General features: G+C 45.7%; 1 protein-coding gene across 1 annotated transcript; it reads left to right on the top strand.

Moving 5' to 3' along the window:
- The first annotated feature begins 14,743 nt into the window (after positions 1 to 14,743).
- On the top strand, positions 14,744 to 20,654 carry PLAU (plasminogen activator, urokinase). The gene is made up of 11 exons (XM_068982384.1): positions 14,744 to 14,844; positions 15,149 to 15,236; positions 15,687 to 15,720; positions 15,857 to 15,964; positions 16,562 to 16,736; positions 16,921 to 17,012; positions 17,200 to 17,419; positions 17,629 to 17,777; positions 18,359 to 18,499; positions 18,853 to 19,001; positions 19,652 to 20,654. Exons 2-11 carry the CDS (start codon positions 15,180 to 15,182, stop codon positions 19,826 to 19,828), a joined length of 1,302 nt encoding a protein of 433 aa, XP_068838485.1. The 5' UTR covers positions 14,744 to 14,844; positions 15,149 to 15,179; the 3' UTR covers positions 19,829 to 20,654.
- Positions 20,655 to 21,404: the final 750 nt, after the last annotated feature.

Here is a 21,404-nt window from a genome sequence, read left to right as displayed (position 1 = left end):
ACCCTGCAAGTTTGGAAAAACAAAAGTCCCTAATGAATATGAACAATGACAGCTATACACGAGTCTGGGTCCTGTTTCCTCCTTGAATTCTCACTTCCCCTTGGTGTCCTTTTATTTCAGTTCTTACTCCCCTTCTTCACCCAACACTGGGGGTTTATCATTTCCCCATTCCCTCCAGCCCAACCCCAGACAAAATTCAAGTTACTTTCTTAACTTCATTTATTTTCATTGAGACCAGTGGGAATTTTCAGCTTTACTAAAAATCTTATACACATCCTTGTTCAAGAACTTACAGTGCTTTCCTGGAGTCTGTGTTATCAAGTATAGACTTCTATTTGGCTTTTAAGAGATTTTATAACCTGACTTCACCCTACCTATCTGTACGTGGTTCTCACTGCTCTCCGATGTAAATGCTCCCTAATTGGGCAAGATTGATCACTGCTTATGTACACGTGTATACACATACATACACACACAGAGTTAAACACATACAAAGTGTACTCTCCATAATATATACAGTGTTTATTTAAGCTCCCATCTTGCTTAGAACTTCTTTTTTCCTGTCTTCTACCAATCCTAACATGACTCATCCTTTACGATTTGTTCAGGTCCAGGAAATCTCTAATTTCAGTGTCTCTGTTCTCTAAGTTTTTACTTCATTTATGGTCAGTGTACATAATGTTTAATTTAACAGGTTTTTTTTTTTTTTAAATTGTGGTTAAAACAAAACAAAACAAAACAAAACACACAACACAGGGACTTTCCTGGTGGTCCAGTGGCTAAGACTCCGTGCTCCCAATGCAAGGGGCTGGGATTTGATCCCTGGTCAGGGAACTAGATTTTACATGCTGTAACTGAGAGCTCACATGTTGCAATTAAAGACCCTGCATGCCACAACTAACTAAGATCCCATGTGCCACAACTAACTTTATTTGGCACAACCAAATAAATAAATAAATAATTTTTAAAAACACATAACATAGAATTTATCATCTTAATTCTTTTTGAGTGTACAGTTCAGTAGTGTTAAGTATATTTACTTTACTGTGCAACAGCTCTCTTGAACCTCTTCATGTTGCAATATTAAGCTCTATGTTTTAAGCTCTAAGACAGAGAGGGCCCCAGTAAATAAAATCAGAGGTGGATGAGAAGTTACAGTTGACCCCAAAATATAAAGGATCATAAGAGATTACTGTGAAAAATTACATGCTGCAAAAATTGGACAACCTAGAAGAAATGGATAAACTCCTAGAAACATACAATCTCCCAAGATTGAATCAGAAAAAAATAGAAAATATGAGCAGACTGATTACCAATAATAACATTGAATCAGTAATCAAAAAACAAACAAAAGTCCAAGGCCAGATGGCTTCTCAGGTGAATTTCACAAAACATTTATAGGGGACTTAACACTTACCCTTCTCAAACTATTCCAAGAAGTTGGTAGGAAAGCCATACTTCTGAACTCATTCTATGATGCTAACACCATCTTGATATCAAAACCAGGTAGAGACACCAAATAAAAAAGAAAATGTCAGGCTAATATCACTGATGAACATACATACAAAATTTTTCAACAATATATTAACAAACTGAATACAACAATACATTAAAAGGATCATACTCCCCTATGCCATGTACACAAGGATGGTTCAATATGCACAGATGAAATGATGTGATACGCCACATTAACAAAATGAAGACTCAAGATCATATAAGGATCACAGTAAATGCAGAAAAAGCTTTTGACGAAATTCAACATGCATTTGTGATAAAAACTATTTAAAAAGATGGTACAGAAGGAACATACCTCAACACAATAAAGGCTATATATAACAGAACCATAGTGAATATCATATTCAATGATAAAAAGCAGAAAGCATTTCCTCTAAGTTTGGGAACAAGACAACATGATATTGTAAGTCCTAGCCACAGTAAACAGACAAGAAACAGAAATAAAAGGCATCCAAACTGGAAAAGAAGAAGTAAAACTGTCACTATTTGCAGATGACATGATACAACATATAGAAAATCCTAAAGGCTCCTCCAAAAGCTATTAAAAAATGAATTCAGTACACTTGCAGGATACAAAATTAATATATAGAAACCTCTTGCAATTTGAGACACTAATAACAAACTATCAGAAAGATAAATTAAGGAAATAATACCATTTATAATTGCATCAAAAGAATAAAATATCTGGGAACAAATCTAACCAAGGGGGTGAAAGATCTGTATTCTGAAAACCGTAACACATGGGTGAAAGAAGTTAAAACTGACACAGACCATCGGAATGATATGCCATGCTCATAGACTGGAAGAATTAATACTATTAAAATGTCCATACTACCCAAGGAAATCTACAGATTCAAAGCAATCCCTACCAAAATATCAAAAATATTTTTCACCAAACTAGAATAAATAATCCTAAAATTTTTATGGAAACATAGAAGACCCCAATTAGCCAAAGCAATCTTAAAAGAGAAGAACAAGGCTGATCATATCAGTCCCTGGTTTCAAACCACACTACTAATACAGTAATCAAAACAGGATGGCACTGGCACAAAACAAAACCCATAGATCAATGGAATAGAGATCCCAGAAATAAGCTTATTCTTATATGGTCAGTTAATATACAACAAAGGAAGCATGGGCTTCCCAGATGGCCCATGGTATAGAACCTGCCATGGTAAAGAGCCCACCTGCAATGAAGGAGACCCAGGTTCAATCCCAGGAAGATCCCCTGGAGAGGGAAATGGCAACCCACTCCAGTATTCTTGCCTGGAGAATCTTATGGACAGAGGAGCCTGGAAGGCTACAGTCCATAGGGTCGAAAAGAGTCAGACACGACTGAATCGACTCAGCATGTAAAGGAGGCAAGAATATACAGCCTCTTCAATAAATGGTGTTGGGAAAATTGGACAGCTACTTGCAAAAGAATAAAACTGAACCACTTTCTCAAGCCCTATACAAAAATAAACTCAAAATAGATTAAAGATTTAAATGTAAGACCTAAAACTATAAAACTTCTAGAAGAAAACATAGGCAGTATACTCTTCAAGAACAGTCTTATCAATATTTTTTGGATCTGTCTCCTCGAGGAAGAAATACAAAAGTAAAAATAAGCAAATGGGACTACTTCAAACAAAAAGCTTTGTACAGTGAAAGAAACCACCAAAAAATGAAAAGACTGCCTACTGAATGGGAAGCTGCTGCTGCTAAGTTGCTTCGGTCATGTCTGACTCTGTGCAACCCCATAGACAGCAGCCCACCAGCCTCCCTCGTCCCTGGGATTCTCCAGGCAATAACACTGGAGTGGGCTGCCATTTCCTTCTCCAATGCATGAAAGTGAAAAGTGAAAAGGAAGTCACTCAGCCATGTCCGGCTCTTCACAACCCCATGGACTGCAGCCCACCAGGCTCCTCCGCCCATGGGATTTTCCAGGCAAGAGTACTGGAGTGGGGTGCCATTGCTTTCTCCGACGGAATGGGAAGAGATTTTTGCAAATAATATACTTGATCAGGAGTTAACATCCAAAATATATAAAGAACTCACACAACTCAGTATTTTTTTTAAAAAAAAAGGTCAAATAATTCAATTAAAAAATTGGCAAAATGTCTATTGACCTAAATAGACATTTTTCCAAAGATGACATACAAATGGTCAACAGACATATAAAAAGATGCACAACAGCACTAACTGTCAGGGAAGTGAAAATCAAAACCACGAGATACTATCTGATACCCGTCAGAAGGACCATGACTATTAACAAGAAAACAATAAATAACAAGTGTTGGCGAGGATGCAGAGAAAAGGGAATCCTCAGGTATTGTTAGTGGGACTGTAAATTGGTTAGCCATTATGGAAAATGGTATGCATGCTCTTCAAAAAAAGAAAGAAAGAAGCTACTATACAATTTTACTTCCAAGTACTTACATGAAGAAAACAAAAGCACAAATTCAAAAAGATACTTGCACACTATGTTCATCGCAGCATTATTTACAATAGCAAAGATATGGAAGGAATCTAAGTCCATATCAGTAGATGAATGGATAAAGAAGATGTGGAGTATTTATACAATGAGATATTACTTAGCCATAAAAAAAAACCTCGCCCCTTGCAATAACATGGATGGATCTAGAGAGTATCATGCCAAGAGAAATAAGTCAGAGAAAGACAAACACCATATGATTGAACTTATATGTGGGATTTAGTGGGATCTAAAAAACAAAACAAACAAATAAATAAAAAGAAAATGTAAACAGGCTTGGAACTTCCTTCAAGGGGTTAAGAATCTGCCTGCTGATGCAGGGGACACAGGTTTGATTCCTGGTCTGGGAAGATCCCACATGCCAGGAGCAACCAAGTCCATGTGCCACAACTACTGAGCCCACTCAGCACAACTGCTGAAAACGCATGCCCGGAACCCATGCTCCACAAGAGAAGCCACCACGATGAGAAGCTGTGGACAGCAATAGAGAGCAGTCCTTGCTCACTGTAGCTAGAGAAAGTCCACAGGCAGCAACAAAGATCCAGTGCAGCCAAAAATAAATAATTGATTAATTAAAAAAAAGAAAACAGGCTCTTAGAAACAGATCAAATGGGTGGTTTCCAGAGAGGGAAAGTTTGAGGGAACTAGGGGAAGAGAATTAAGGTTTTGAATTTCCTGTTATAAAATAAATAAGTCACAGGGATGTAATATACAGATTGAAGAATATCATTAATAATATTAAAATAACTTTGTATGAGAACAAATGGTTACTAGATTTATTATGGTGTTCATTTCATAATGTATTTAAATGTTAAATCACTGTTGTACAGATGAAACTAACATAACATTGTATACCACTATGTTGCCATTAAAAACAAAGAAAAACTGAAACTTTATAGCTATTTCACAACAACTCCCTAGTTCTCCCTCCCACCAGCCTCTGGTAACCACCATTCTCTGTCTCTACAAATTTGATTACTTTGGATACCTCTGTATCTATAGATATGTGTGGAATCTTATATATCTATGTATGATTTTTGTGACTGGCTTATTAAAGCAGAGACATTACTTTGCCGACTAAGATCCGTCTAGTCAAGGCTATGGTTTTTCCAGTGGTCATGTATGGATGTGAGAGTTGGACTGAAGAAAGCTGAGTGCCGAGGAATTGATGCTTTTGAACTGTGGTGTTGGAGAAGACTCTTGAGAGTCCCTTGGACTGCAAGGAGATCCAACCAGTCCATTCTGAAGGAGATCAGCCCTGGGATTTCTTTGGAAGGAATGATGCTAAAGCTGAAGCTCCAGGACTTTGGACACCTCATGCGAAGAGTTGACTCATTGGAAAAGACTCTGATGCTGGGAGGGATTGGGGGCAGGAGGAGAAGGGGACGACAGAGGATGAGATGGTTGGATGGCATCACTGACGCGATGGACATGAGTCTGAGTGAACTCCGGCAGTGGGTGATGGACAGGGAGGCCTGGCGTGCTGTGATTCATGGGGTCGCAAAGAGTCGGACATGACTGAGTGACTGAACGGAACTGAACTGAACTATTCCACTTAGTACAATGTCCTCAAGGCTGCCCAGGTGATGCGGTGGTAAAGAACTCTTCTGCCAATGCAGGAGACACAAGAGATTCAGGTTCAGTCCATGGGTCGGGAAGAGTCCCTGGAGTGGGAAATGGCAACCCACTCCAGTGTTCTTGCCTGGAAAATTCCATAGACAGGGGAGCCTGGTGGGCTACCAGGGTTGCAAAGTTGGACACACTGAGTGAGTAAGCATGAGCCCGACAGTGTCCTCAAGATTCATCCATGTTATATAGTGACAAGCTTTTCTTCCTTTTAAAGACTGAATAATGTTTGTCTGTATGTTTGTACCATTTTGCTTATCTCTTCATCTGTTAGTGGATACAGATTGCTTCACCATGCAGTTATTGTGAGTAGTGCTGCTATGACATGGGTATACAAATTTCTTTGAACTCTGTTTTAAATTTTCTTTTTGATATATACCCAGAAGTGGAATTGCTGGACATTTGCTAGTTCTAGATTTAAATGTTTGAGGAACTGCCATACTGTTTTCCATTGTGGTTTGCAACATCTTACAATCCCACCAATAGTGCATAAGAGTTCTAATTTATATCCTTTGCCAACATTTGTTACTTTCTTTTTTTTTTAATAAGTCATCATACATTATTTCATGTATATTCATTGTTTCTTCTTTACTAGATTTTAAACTTCTTCAGGGCAGGGATCATGTCTCAGGGCCCAGAGTCGTGCTTGGCATGCCTTAGGTATTTGAAAGTAATTTTTAGTTCATTGAATGAAATGAGCAGTTTGAGTTGAGTTCAGTTCTCTTAGTTTTAGAACTTGGCACTGAATTTTCTTTATGATTAGACTAAGCTGACTGTCACAATGCAGACTGAATAAGTCTTTAGGATGCTTTGCAAAGGAGCAGAGGGTGTGCATGGGGAGAACGACACTGTTGCTTCCTTCTTGACTACAGACGCAAGCATTGCGGTCATCCCATATGCTGCTGGGTCCATCGTTGAAAGGCATAGTTTCCACACTCCCTGCAAAGGGATGATGCTCTGGAAACCCAGTTCTATTCATGTGGAACCAGAAGAAAATAAACAAATAAACTCGCCTTGGGAAGCTCAGAAGTTGGGCCAGCATAAGATCTGTGAGGAAATATCACAGATAGACAAAAACCAGTAAGAGACTTCCCAGGTGGTCCAGTGGTCAAGAATATGCCTGCCAATGCAGGGGACACGGGTTTGATCCCTGGTCTAGGAAGATCCCACATGCCGCGGGGGAAACTAAGCCAATGGGCCACAGCTGTTGAAGCCCGTGTGTCTTGAGCCCATGCTCTGCAACAAGAGAAGCCACTGCAATGAGAAGGCTGCACACTGCAACTAGAGAAAACTGGCAACGCAACAAAGACAAATACAGATTTTTAAAGAGAAAAGCACCAGTCAGTACAAGTACTCTCAATTCTTCTTTGTTCTCAGGGTTACTCAGCTTCTCCCAATTTTTCTGAAGCCTTGAGTTGTCAATTTCTTATCCATTCCCATGACTTTGAGGGTTACTCTGATTCCCCAAACTCCTTTAGTTTCTACATGAAAAAGTCCCTCCATTAGCCATATGTTTGGCATTTTTAAAATGAAACTATCATTATATCTAAAAAAAAAAGAACAAGTACAGAGGTGCTGAAGCAATTAGCTTTCAGAGAACAGATTCTTTAGAAAAATTGCCTCAGGGTGACTGGGTTGGCACAATGCTCTCAGGTGTACATCCCCTTCTTGATTCATCTCTGTCTGTGAAACTCTGTCCCAAAGTCAGCTTTCCAGCCCTGGATTTTCCCACCTCTGCTCTCTTCAGGCCCCCATCTCAAAGGACTGGTTAGAGTCGAAGCCTCAGTCGATAGAAAATTTGTCATTTAGTTGGGCATTCCTAGGTGAAAAAATAAAGTAACACTCCCTAGGCATGCCCTAACTGACATTTTCTCCAAACTTGTTTGATGGTAAAAATCTTCTGGGATGTATATAAAGAATAAGATTCCTGAACCCACTTCTGGACTTAATGAATCAGAATTTCCTAAGAAGTTACTTGAGATTTTGTAATTCTTAAAACATTTAAGACAAGGTGGGAAAACATAACATTAGTAATATTTATTACTACAGATTTTCAAGGAACTTACTAACAGGGTATTTTTTTTTCCCCTCAGAAAGAGGTAAAGGGACAACACTACTGATATTGACTTGGCTGTGTGTTCTAAACCTCTCAGGGCCTCAGTTTCCTTATCTGAGGGGTCAAAACTGTATCTCCTTCACTGAGGATTAAATGAGAGAATGCACACAGGATGATTACTCAATGCCTGCTAAATAAAATGCATGCTCAGTGTAGAGATGCTATTGTTATTTCGCCACAGAAAAATCCTAGGTATCTCCATCATATAAATATAGGTGAATAACAGTTTTGAAAAAGAAAAAAACTCACCTTTGATGCTTCTAGAGAGCTACACAGAAAAATAAGCACACGCAGAAGACCCAATGAACTTCTCTGACTGGACCCTGCAGATACAGCCACGGCTGGGTTTATTAAGCAAAAGGAGGAACATTTTTTTAGTCTGGCTCAAGCTGCACAGATAGGACTCAACCCAGACATGACTTGGACTACTGGGGACACTCTGGGATGGCACCATGGGGTTAGAATAGGGATATTAGGTATAAGGACTAGGATCTCCACCTTCCTGACTGAATATGATATTGCCTCAGAGGTAGTTCTCCAAACCTGGGAATCAACCAACCCCGGGTGTGAGTCTGAGCTCTACCAATTGCCTGCAGCGTGACCATGGGTAAACTGCTTAAACTCTGGGAGCCTCAGTTTTCTCATCCATAAAAGGGTGATATTAACAGTACCTTCCTTTTTTAAAAAAATATTTATTCATTTATTTGGCTGCACCAGGTCTTAGTTGCAGCACGTGGGATCTAGTTCCCTGACCAGGGAGCGAACCTGGGCCCCCTGCACTGGGAGCTGAGAGTCTTAACCACAGGACCAGCAGGGAAGTCCCAATAGTACCTTCCTTAAAGGTTGTTGATAACACTGAAAAAATGCTGATGCGGCTCAGTCGCTTTAGTTGTGTCCGACTCTTTGTGACCCCGTGGACTGTAGTCTGCCAGATTCCTCTGTCCATGGGATTCTCCAGGCAAGAATACTGGAGCAGGTTGCTATACCTTCCTCCAGGGGATCTTCCCGATCCAGGGATCAAACACATGTCTCCTGTATTGCAGATAGATTCTTTACCGCTGAGCCACTGGAAAAGCCAGAAAAATAAAATGAATGTAAGCAGTATAAGTTGGCTATTATAATCTATCTTCAACAAGGGATAGATTGTAACATCCCCTTGGAGAGAAAAGACTTCCTCTTTAGTTTCTGTCATATTACTACCAACACTGTTCTCAGAGTAAACATGAGCCTCCTGGTTAGATTATCTATGTACTCTTCCTTCTCTTCACTCTGCACACAGATCTCTTTCGGGGCTCTCTGCCATGCCCCCTGCCCCCTCTTCTCACAGACTTCCATACATTTCATCCTCTAGTATCTTCTAAAAGGGGACTGACTTCTCCCCAGAACTTGGCTGCCTCATCACACTGTTATCAATCACCGTTTGGAGAAAAGAAACACCTTCCACAGGTGGGTAGGAAGACAGAGAGACTGAGGGTGGGGATTGAGGGTGGTCAGGAAGGGAGGAGAGCAGATTCAGAATAGGAGGGGAGGGGGGGGAAATGTGTCATGAGGTTCCTCAAAATTGGTGAATTCTGAATCTCATCATTTTCAGTGAATGAACTCAGATGATTCACTTCCTTTCTTCAGCCCTCTATTTTCCTCTCTGTGTAATGGAAAGGGAAGTGCTGCATTTGTGTTAAAGGCAGAGTTATAGGATGCAGCTTATGAGTGTCCTAAACTCATGAAATTATACCTCATATAGGCTGTGGATGTTATGTTGGTTTTCTTCTGAACAATATTTTTGAGTATGCTAACTCCTAGTTGAATGTACTTCCTTTAACGGCATTGACTTCTTGGCAGTTTTTAGCAAACCCATCAGTTTTTGGTTTCCCATTCTAGTCCTTTGTTTCTGGAATCCCTTTTAGCTTCCAGCTAAGGCAATGGCAACCCACTCCAGTACTCTTGCCTGGAAAATCCCACGGACAGAGGAGATTGGTAGGCTGCAGTCCATGGGGTAGTGAAGAGTCGGACACGGCTGAGCAACTTCACTTTCCCTTTTCACTTTCATGCATTGGAGAAGGAAATGGCAACCCATTCCAGTGTTCTTGCCCGGAGAATCCCAGGGACAGCAGAGCCTGGTGGGCTGCCGTCTATGGGGTCGCACAGAGTCGGACACGACTGAAGCGACTTAGCAGCAGCAGCAGCAAGAAGCTATTGCCATCCAGCAAGGTGTTCTGGGCTCCAAGCAGAAGTCCTAGGACCAGGGCCTAGCTTTGTTTCTGGTAGGTGGCCTCGGAATCCAAAAGGTCTGGAAAGCCATGACCAGCACTCTTTGAAGTAATAAGTTCCTGATTTAGGAAGTAACCAGATTTAAATTAGGGACAAAGGAAAATCTGGCCAAGGCTCAAAATAATTCATTCAGACGTCTGAGCTTACTGGCTTGGGTGGGGCTAGGAATTGGACCAGAGATGATGAGGCAGAAATGATGAGAAAGGGTAGGGTTCATAAGATGATGCTGGAGGGTCCAACTTGGCCCCTTTGTTCACTGACGAAAGAGTATAACCTCAGGGTATAGCCCCTGGGCTTTTTGCTTTCTATGAGTAAGAAAGCAAGTATGTGGTTTCCCCCGCCCTACTCTTTCCACAGGCCACTGGGGGCCTAGCAGCTCCAGCAACTCCCCTATCATGTTACAGGCCCCAGACGTGGCTTCCAGTGCCTACTGTGAAACAGTATCTTCCCCCTTACCATTAAACATGCAGAGAGACCCAACATGTCTTCAGACCCAAGGAAATTATGCGACCAGCATTCAGTACCTCCTTACCAGAACTGCAGAGGAATCTGTCGGTCCCATGAGTGTGAGAGAAAGAAGAGCTTCAGTCCACGGACGACTAAAGAGGAGAAGGAGAGAGTGGGAGTCAGCGCTGTGGGGATGAGCAGCGAACACAGCTGGCCGGTTGCTGGGAACTGTTGGCTAAGGACGTAGCACTGCCACTTGACTGGAATCCTGGGATGAAGTCCCAGGAATGATCTGGACTTCTGAGCCAGGAGAGTCATAGACAGGAAGGCAAGACAAGCATTTGAGGTAGGAATTATAGTTTACAAATTTCATCCGTGAGTCTCTAGCATCTAGAACTCTGCCTGACACACGCAAGGCCCATGATAAATACTGAGTGATTTAATAAAAGAATGAACAAATGATTTCACACACGTCTGTGACCTCATTCAATCGGCAAAGTGAGGCACAGGCAGGGCAGGCGTTGCCTCTTTTTGTACATGGGCAACTGAGACCCAAAGAATTAAATATCTTGCCCTGAGGTCAATCAGCTTGGATGTGGCTGACCTGTGGCTAGACACTGTACTTTATACACAGTACCAAGTTGAATACTCTTGGTAGAGCAACCCAGGAAAACATCCTGTGACTCGACATGAACTTCCTTTTGGGTCCTGCTAGTCAGAAAATAGCCCTTCAGTGGGCTAGCTTCCTAGACACAGTCTCAGGGCCAAGTTCGGTATCCTGGTCCTCCTTGCACATTTGGCATCTGCCTGCTTTTTTTATGAGTCTCTCCAGGAAACAGCACCTCTCCATTAGTCTCTTTTGCCACATCTAACTTGAGGGATCTGGACTGCTGAGATGTGGAAGCAGGAGGTTGGTGGTTTTACTCTGAGAGTCAGGAACAGAATGAAACCACATATATTCAGTTCCTTATTTTCTCACACTGGATAGAAACCTCAGATACCTTAGACCACTAAGTTAGTTTCAGGAATTCAGGCAAGAGACTAACTCATATTATAGCCGGGGCCTCCCAGGAGCTCAGAGTCCATAGTCTGAGGTGTGTTTCTAGAAGCAAGTCTCCAAAGCCAGTAAGAGGGCTCACCTGAGTGGGAACATCTTACATCATCTGATCCTTCTCTTCAGAGTCTTCTGTTCTGAATCCTTCTCTTTGGAAGCAGTGAGGTATAGAGCACAGGACCGAGGATGAGAAAAATCTAGATTCTAGTGCTTGCTTTGCCACTTATCAGTTATGTCTCTTCTCTCCACCTCATTTTCCTCATTTACAGAATGGGAAAAACAATTCCCAGCTATGTAAGGCGGCTCTGAGTTTAAAGAGGAAGGGTTTGCATCCAGGTGCTTTTTAGCAAAAGACAGAAATTATGTCAGGACTATTTTTTCATGGCAAGGCAAAAAAGAAAAGACAAAGAGGAGGAGGGAAACTTCTAGGGAGCCCCAGAATGCTTTGTTCTCACTTGTTCATGGATTCCTTCATAATAAAGCACCTAGGTGAACAAGGCGTGCATCAGGTGCTGAGGGAGAGAAAGATGCTTACGACGCAGTGTCTGCCCTAAAAGAATTACAAGATGACTGCACCAAAAGATGAACACAGATTTCAGAGAGCACCAAAGGTCACAAAGTGGAAAAGAAATTCTGTCTTCACAGAGGCTCTAGGATTGTTCAACTAGGTGAAGAGGCCACAACAGGAAGGAGGGGGAAGAGGAGTGTCATGGTGCATAACGGTCTCCAAGTCTCTTTGTCCGGGAGGAAATGAGGTCATCCTGCTCTCAGCATCAGCATGACAGCCTCCAGCCAAGTAATCTGAAGTCATGAGAGCTGCCGGGAGTGTGCTGTGAATCACAAGAGTCAGCTGGGAATTTCCTGATAACTAACCTACAAGTTTCGGGGTAAGTCCTCAGGCAGCAACATCTCTGTTTACATTTTGATCACATTTATTTACAATTAGTGGGTTCTAACTCCAAACAAAACATACCACGATCTTCTAGAGGAAGTAGCAAAGCTGGTTCGGAGGCTCTAGCATTCTGACTCAGAACGTGAGGCTGGTAGCTCAGAGCTGGGCACAGAAAACCTCTCCAGAAGATGATGGGTCACTGGCCTCACGAGCTGGATAGTGAGCTTTTACTTTCCCCAGGCAGAGGCCAGAATCCTGAGACTTCTGGCTGGATCAGAGCAAAGAGGCTTTCCTTCTTCCTGCTCTCCTGGTACTCTCTCCTACCCCTCTCAGGTGAACCCAGACCCAAGGTCCAGGTTTGCCAGGCAGCAAAATGCTGTAGGCCTCTGGTGGCTCAGACGGTAAAGAATCTGCCCGTAATGCGGGAGACCCAGGTTCAATCCCTGGATTGGGGGAGATCCCCTGGAGAAGGGAATGGCTACCCACTCCAGTATTTTTGCCTGGGAAATCCCATAGACAGAGGCTACAGTCCATGGGGTGGCAAAGAGTCAGACATGACTGAGCCTTTAACACTAGGCAGGGAGAGGGACCAAACCTTATGCCTTTTTGAGCCTCCCAGTGGCCCCTTCTCCTAAGCCTTGGGAGGATTCAGCCTCCTCCCCTTCCACTGAGGTGACAGGGTGGATTCAGGTGACCCCAAGCCCTGGTTCCCAACACTAGGGGAAAGGGATGGGGGTGACTGAACTCCAGAGTCCCTACTGCGGTTCTTCAGCTCTGCCTGAGAGATAGGTGTATATGCATGGAGTTGTGTGTGTGTACACAACTGTGCACTTGCCGTCAGGCAGGAAGCATAAGTAGAGTTCTTTACACATGGTCTTTCTGAAGACCAATCTTACTTGATGAGCAATTATTTTATGTTAGTAGAAACAAGGTTTTATGATATAGAATACTAAATAAACATGCATTTAAAACTGTAATTATCTTTTTGGAATGGGTGATATACAAGGATATGTTCAAAAATTTAACAGTGTAAAAGGCCATATAGTGAAAAAGAAATCTTCTTATTCTTGTCCTCCAGTTTCCCAATTCCTTTCCTCAGAGGTGAAAACAAGTTTCTACATTAAGAAGGCTTTATTCTTATATTGTCTTTATTAAGTGACAATACTATGGATGGTTCATTAGAGGAACTTCCTGGAAGATACATCAAAACTTCAACAGAAAGCATCGACAGTTTGTGCCCTAAGACATTATTCTCACGTGGGTGAGTGTAAAATCGCCTCAGTCCTGTCTCTTTGGAACTTTATGGACTAACCTTCCTGTGTCTTTATGGAGATTCTCCAGGCAAGAATACTGGAGAGGCTGCCATGCCCTCGGGGGATCCAATCCAAGTCTCTTCTGTCTCCTGCATTGGCGGATAGGTACTATGTCACTCATGCGAGTGGGAAGCCCTTGGAAGCCCTGTTCTCACAATCCTACAAAATCATAGCAGGATTCTCATCCAGTCCTTATCAAGCCCTCACTTTCAAAGACCTCCCTTAAATCAAAGTGCAAAAGTGAAAGTCGCTCAGTCGTGTCTGACTCTTTGCGACCCGTGGACTAGTCCACGGAATTCTTCGGGCCAGAATACTGGAGTGGGTAGCCTTTCCCTTCTCCAGGGATCTTCCCAACTCAGGGATCGAACCTGGGTCTCCCGCATTGCGGGCGGATTCTTTACCAGCTAAGCCACAAGGAAAGCCCAATCAAACTGCAAATTCTCAATAAAATCCGACGCCCTCCCCCGACCCCCTGTCACGACCAACCTGCCTTACTGCAGTAAGCAATAAACTCAGCTTGTCTTATCCACTGGTTGTGTTGATTTTGGAGAAGCCGGCATACTACAGGGGCAGCCCCAGTAAGCAGGGTTTTGGGGGTTTTTTTTGTAGAAAGACTTCACAGCTGTGTGAGCTGCGAGCTATGCCCCTAAGCCCAGGGGTCCGAATCTCTGTCCTAGGCAGTTGGAGGCCGAGGGTGGAGAAGAGCTGGTTTACTGGAGGGGAGAGTCGCCCTAGCGCCTCTCCTTTTGGCAGTTCGGGAGGTGGAGGGGTGCTGCACCCGGCGGGCCCAGGCCAGGTGAATGGAAGGAGGGGGCGGTGAATTTAGTTACCTCTCCATCTCTAGGTTCAGACCTGGTTCGTCCCCTCCACTGGGGACCGCGCTGCCCCTCGCAGTTTCGGTTGTGGAAGCCTGCGGGGCCCAAGTGGCCGCGGGCCCGCAGGGCAGGGGAGGGAAAGGAGCGGACGGGGCGATCCCGGGCTGGGGCGGGGCCAGAACTGGGGCGAGTCCTAATATAGAGCCTGCAGTGCCGGCTGGCAGCACAGCGCAGAGACTGGAGCCCTAGACCCCGGCGGAGCATCAGAGTGCCTACAAGTCCCCACAGTCCAGGTCCTGCGCCCCTCTGGCCGTAGCCGCGGGTGAGTGTGAGCCTCCCTGAGAGCGCAGAGTGGATGTGGGGGGCCCCGCTCGTGCCGGCTTTACTTCCCCTTACCGTCTGCCCGGGCTCGGCTGCGTCTGCGCGCTGAGTCACCGCGCCCCGTGCCCATGTATCCCCCTGCAGCGGCTGGTCCAGGCTGCGCCACGACCCCCTGAACCTCCAGAGAGGGGAGACGGGCCAGGTCTGGGAGGGAACCTAAGGGCTCCAGCCCTGAACTACAGTAATCCACCCCGTCCGCCTTCACGCTCCTCCGCTTCGTCCCCTGACTTCTCCTTCCCATGCAGAGCTCCTGTCTAGAGCCCCAGCCTTGCCACCATGAGGGTCCTGTTGGCATGCCTGCTCGTCTGTGCCCTGGCCGTGAGCGACTCTGATGTGAGTGGCTTCCTTGCTTTGACTGTAGGTGGAGGGAGGCGGCTTGCAAGACCCCCGAACAGCGCAGGGGAAGGAAGGGGCTGCATAGGGAGCCGGAATCCTCCAAAATTCATCAACAGTAGAGCCAAACAGGGAAAAAGGACAGGCGTGGCATTGGGGCCTTGAGAACTGGGGAGCTTGCACTTGCTGCCAGGGGAAGAAGAAGCCGCAGGGACTGCCCCAACCTGCTGGCACCTGATTTGTGAAGCTTATTTGAGTCAGTCCATTTCTCCCTGCTGGAAACCTGTGATCTTCCATATGAGGGCTAGTTAGACATGAACAGGGTGAGGAGAGAGGCAACTGAAGGGAGGGTGAGTTTTGGGATTGGAGCCAGTTCATCTTCACTCTGGGGTCTCAGGAACATGGAACCTTTGATGAACTTTCTCTCCCCCACTCCCCTATCTCTTCCAGGGCAGCAATGAAGTTCATAAAGAGTCTGGTGTATGTGAGTATCTACCCCTTGCACAGATATCTTGGGAAAGCCTCAGGGGGCAGCCCCTCCCTGTTCTTGCTTCAAGGCTGGCTCTCCCCTGGCCTACTCCCACGCTCCTTGCCTACCCTCCAACCTTTGTGTTTTCCAGCGGACTGTGGCTGTCTGAACGGAGGAAAATGTGTGTCCTACAAGTACTTCTCCAACATTCAGCGATGCAGTTGCCCAAAGAAATTCCAAGGGGAATACTGTGAGATAGGTATGGGGGTCCTGACTCTAACTGGGAGGGGGCAGGGGTGCCAGTGATTTGGGGGCAGGGAGACATGGGTAGGATGCAAAAGCAGGCAGGAGTTATGAGGTGGAGCAGAGGGCATCTTCACCCCCATGTGATGTACAGTGAACACACACCATCTCATGAAGCTGCTGCTCCTGCTGCTGAGTCGCTTCAGTCGTGTCCGACTCTGTGCGACCCCACAGACGGCAGCCCACCAGGCTCCCCCGTCCCTGGGATTCTCCAGGCAAGAACACTGGAGTGGGTTGCCATTTCCTCCTCCAATGCATGAAAGTGAAAAGTGAAAGTGAAGTTGCTCAGTCGTGTCTGACTCTTAGCCACCCCATGGACTGCAGCCCACCAGGCTCCTCCATCCATGGGATTTTCCAGGCAAGAGTACTGGAGTAGGGTGCCATTGCCTTCTCAGCTCATGAAGCTGGGGCTGCACAAATGTAAGATGAAGGTGGAAAAAGCCCCTTTCTAGGATCTTCTGCCTCACTGAAATCATCTGAGGCCTGGCAAGTTCTCTAAAAGGCCTGTCTGAACTTCCTTCTCTAATATTCTCATCCTCACATTCTTCCACAGATACATCGAAAACCTGCTATCAGGGGAATGGTCACTCTTACCGAGGGAAGGCCAACACAGACCTCAGAGGCCGGCCCTGCCTGGCCTGGGACTCTGCTACCGTCCTTCTGAAAATGTACCATGCCCACAGATCTGATGCCATTCAGCTGGGCCTGGGGAAACACAATTATTGCAGGTAAGTGGTAAGTGGGGGTAGCAAGGACCTTGGCCTCACAGAAATCCTTGTTATTATCCTGTTTGCCAAGTGCTGGCCATAGTATGAGAAAATCAAGGCCATTGGTTGAGTCTTCTCTGAAGGGGAAGATACAGAAAAGGCAATTTGGCTTGGAATGACACCCTCCTCCCCTCTATGTTGCCAGGAACCCAGACAATCAGAGAAGGCCCTGGTGCTATGTGCAGGTTGGCCTAAAGCAGTTTGTCCAGGAGTGCATGGTGCAGGACTGCTCTGCTGGTGAGTGTCACTGGCCTGTTTATGATGGTGGAGTGGAAGGTGACAAACTCCTACGTTCCCTTATTGCATCACAGGAGGGATGAGGAGGGAGGCCTGCCTGGCCCTGAAAACTGGGTGGTCAGAGGACCAGGAGCAAAACACTTTACCCTACCTCCCTGCCCAAGACATCCCTTTCTTTCTCCTCCAGGAAAAAGTCCCTCCCCTCCTAAGGAGAAAGTAGAGTTTCAATGTGGCCAGAAGGCTCTGAGGCCTCGCTTTAAGATTGTTGGGGGAGAGTTCACCACCATCGAGAGCCAGCCTTGGTTTGCAGCCATCTATAGGAGACATCGAGGAGGCTCTGTTACCTACTTGTGCGGTGGCAGTCTCATCAGTCCCTGCTGGGTGGTCAGCGCCACACACTGCTTCATGTATGTTCCTTGTTTTTTGTCCCTGACCCTTCTGCCCAAACGAATCCCTTCCCCCTTCCCAGCAAAAGATTCCCCTTATTTCTAATCCCTCAGCCTCTCTCTACATGGCCCAGGCCCTGGGGAGAGGTGATGCTCCCAGGTCATTGTGGTGGGGAGGGGAAATTGACAGGATCTCATAGGGTCAGACTGTCTGACAAATCTCCCCACAGTAATCACCCAAAGAAAGAGGACTACATTGTCTACCTGGGTCGGTCAAAGCTTAACTCCGACACACTTGGGGAGATGACGTTTGAGGTGGAAAAGCTCATCTTGCATGAGGACTACAGTGCAGACAGCCTCGCTCACCACAACGATATTGGTGAGTGGAGAACCCTCATCTGCCCAGTGATGATAGCTGGGGGAAGGGGATCTGGAGAGACCTGAGTGGGAGGTTGCGGTTGTAGGGGAACTTGAAGACCCTGCTTTAAAGGGAGAGGTAGGGAAGGGTTCAGAGTGAAAAACATGAGGGGTCTGCTGCTTCTCTATAGAGTCCCTGAATTTCCAAACAGGGAGCCTCCGCTGGGTGGCAATAGCTTGGACTGGGACGCCCTTTCCTTTGTGGGATGGAGTCTCTGTCTGTACCAGGATATAGAACTTGGAGAGGGTATTGGGGCTGGTTTCAGCCCAACAACCTCTGCCAGGGTGTTCTGCAGGAAAAAATCCATACAGCTGTATGCATTAGCCCTGGCTGTCTAAGCCTCTGTCAGCAACTGGAACAAAACTCTTGAAGCATGGAACAGAATAGGCTTGTTTTAGGTAACAGGCTACCAGCAGACCTCCCAGGATGCCTCTGACCTTAACTGATGCAGGAACAGACAGCTTCAGGGTTTGGAGGGGAGTGATGGTAACCACCTGACCATGTGGTGATCGTCCTTCTCTGCCTCCTTCCTGCTCCCCTAGCCTTGCTGAAGATCCGTACCAGCAGAGGCCAATGTGCACAGCCCTCCCGGTCCATACAGACCATCTGCCTGCCCCCACTATATGGAGATGCCCATTTTGGCACAAGGTGTGAGATCACTGGCTTCGGAAAAGAGAATCCCTGTAAGTGACATTTGGGTCTGGCTAAGAGGGTCCTCGGGAAAGTGTTGTAGCCTGGAAGTGAGCTCAGCTTGATCAAGGGAGGACTGTGGAGAAAGAGATGGGAGCACGGTGGAAGCAGCACATAGGTCCAGGGATGGAGTAGGGAGCATTGTTTAGGAACTGATGAGCCATAAAGTTAAATGGGTGAGGGGTGAGGGACTACAGGTGGGGTAAAGACCTAGATTTTGGGTGGGGGAAAAAATAAGGGCTTTCCCTGGTAGGGACACTTTTTGGCCCCCTCCCTGACAGAGCCCCAGTGTGCAGACTGGACAGACACATCTTAACATAAATTCCTCCCTGTTTCCTCCATCCAGCTGACTATCTCTACCCAGAGCAGCTGAAAATGACTTTTGTGAATCTGGTTTCCCATGAGGAGTGTCAGCAGCCCCACTACTATGGCACTGAAGTCACTGACAAAATGCTGTGTGCGGCTGACCCACAATGGGAAACAGATTCCTGCCAGGTGAGAATTCCAAGCATCTCTCTCCATCACCCTGGTCTCCCAGGGCTTCTGGGCTTTTTCCTATCAACTTTGGGGAGTCTGTCTCCAGCCAAAGTCCCAAGAAGCCAGGACCAGGACCGCGGTTCCAAACATTTGTCAAGAGCCTGGCTCTGTGCTAGGCACTTCAGACTCAGAAAGGGACAGGGACTAAGTCCATAAGAAAGAGAAAACAATAGAAAATCATACTACAATGCAGTGCTCAGAGTGTCAGGTGAATTATAATTGATCAGCTGTTTAGAAGAAGGAGGTGAGCACCAACTAGAAGGTCATGGCCATGGTGGGGGGCGCTTTAGAGAGAAAGAATGTAACTCTTAATCCATAGGGAAGCAGAGGGAAGACTAGGGAGCATTTCAGTTTGCAAGATATAAAAATGAGAATGACTACGGCATATCTTGGGATGGGGAAGGAGAAGTATAGGGTCTGAAAATGTAGATGGAATTGTAGATAACAGGACTTTGAAAGGCAAGCAGAGGATTTTTAAACTTGATGTGGTAGGAAATGGGGAGTCACTAAGGACTTTGACTCTAGGAAACTCTCTTTTCTGTCTTTGGCATGATCAGCCCCCTTCTCACTTCTCCTAGGACTCACCTTTTGTGTCTTTGGCTTAACAGGGAGACTCAGGGGGCCCGCTGGTCTGTACCATCCAAGGCCGCCTGACCCTGACTGGGATTGTGAGCTGGGGCCGTGAATGTGCCATGAAGGACAAGCCAGGAGTCTACACAAGGGTCTCAAAATTCCTGCCCTGGATCTACACTCACACCAGGGGAGAGATTGACCTTGGCCTGTGAAGGACCCCAGACAACCAAGGAAAGCACCACCCACTCCCATGCTGACCGTCAATTTTGCAGTAGGGCCAGCTGCACAGCTATATTAAGGAAGAGACTGAGGAAGATGGACCCTGCAGAGGTGGTTTTGCTTGTGCTACCCCCAGGGTGAACGACAGTAGACTTACCCTTAGATATGGTCTGGGTGCTGGATGCCCAGATCCTTCCTGATCAGGATGGAAGGGTGGTCCTGAACCGGGATGGTATTGTCCATTTCTGGACTAAAGCTTCCTGGAGTTAAAAATGGCATCTCCTGTGCATAGGTGGAAGGAGACCCAGCTCCCTGGCAGTGGGCCATTCATGAGGGCCACGGTTGGGAAATGAATAATTTCCCAATTAGGAAGTATGACACAACTGAGGTCTCTTGAGAGAGCTCAACCAATGAAAGAACAATGGTCTGGAGAGTAGAGACACTAATGACTTGAGGGAAGGGCTCTGACATTCCATGAATGTATCAGGAAACGTGACATATGCGTGTGTATGTTTGCACACTTGTGTGCAAGCTGTGTCAGTGTAAGAGCTGGTGTTCTGTGTCTGACTGCAAGTCTAGATACTTCCCCAAATTGTCTGGATGTGACGTCATACAGAATAGCCTGTTTGGAGAAGTCGTGGGTCACTCCTGGGGCCTCTTGGGCCTCCCAGGTGATGATATGTATAAATGTATCATTCTAGGGCACAGACTGTGAGAAGCACTAAATTTGCAGTTTCAGTTTCACATAGATGTTTTCTTGGCCAGTTTTCCCTTCTGACCTTCTAACTGAATTCATCCAATATTCACTGAGTGAGGTGAGGACCACTCCTGTACACTGAATATTTAATAATTATATTCTGGTATTTTTATTTATATCTATTTTTGTAATTTTGAATAAATATGATCAATCAAATGTGATATTTCTGAAGATTTTGGCTCTTTGCTGGTGCTTGTATGGGAGGGAGTTGGGAGCATAAAAAGAAGATGATGATGGTGGAATGCATCCCAGGGTTTCCCATGGGGCTATATCTTGGACTTAATGGGCTTTTGGGAAGGAGAAACTAGGAGAGTTGTAGGGCAGATCCTCCATAACACATAAGGTACAAAAAGGTGCCCCAGGGACTTCTCTGGCAGTCCACTGATTAAGACTCTACCTTCCAATGTAGAAAGCACAGGTTTGATCCCTGGGGAACTAAGGTCCCACATCTGGTGGTGTGGCCAAAAAAAAAAAGGCGCCCCAAGCCAGAAGTCCCCAGCGTGATAAATGGTGTGCAGGCTGTGTCAGTTCTCAGCTTCCTCCTGAGCCTGATGCCTTTGGGCAGTGCACATCGTATTCAACTTTACACGGTGATCCTCTTTAGAACTGCGTGTGTGCTATGTCGCTTCAGTTGTGTCCAACTCTTTGAGACCCCGTGGACTGTAGCCGGCCAGGCTCCTATTTTCATGGAATTCTCCAGGCAAGAATACCAGAGTGGGTTGCCATGCTCTGCTCCAGGGTCTTCAGGATTAGTCTCACCATATTCTCTTCATTCTATCCCCAACGATCCTTGGGCTGAATTCACCAAAGCA

The sequence above is a fragment of the Capricornis sumatraensis genome, chromosome 10, assembly GCF_032405125.1.
Source record: "Capricornis sumatraensis isolate serow.1 chromosome 10, serow.2, whole genome shotgun sequence".
Lineage (NCBI taxonomy): Eukaryota > Metazoa > Chordata > Mammalia > Artiodactyla > Bovidae > Capricornis > Capricornis sumatraensis.
The sequence above is the reverse complement of the archived record's forward strand: the minus strand, read 5'-3'. Positions and strand labels throughout refer to the sequence as shown.

Bases quoted from the DNA above. Each gene is read 5' to 3' on its own strand.
- PLAU (XM_068982384.1), top strand. From the start codon at position 15,180: ATGAGGGTCCTGTTGGCATGCCTGCTCGTCTGTGCCCTGGCCGTGAGC. The intron at 15,965-16,561 runs GTATGGGGGTCC...ATTCTTCCACAG, and splicing joins AGGGGAATACTGTGAGATAG to ATACATCGAAAACCTGCTAT. The intron at 17,013-17,199 runs GTGAGTGTCACT...TTTCTCCTCCAG, and splicing joins GGTGCAGGACTGCTCTGCTG to GAAAAAGTCCCTCCCCTCCT.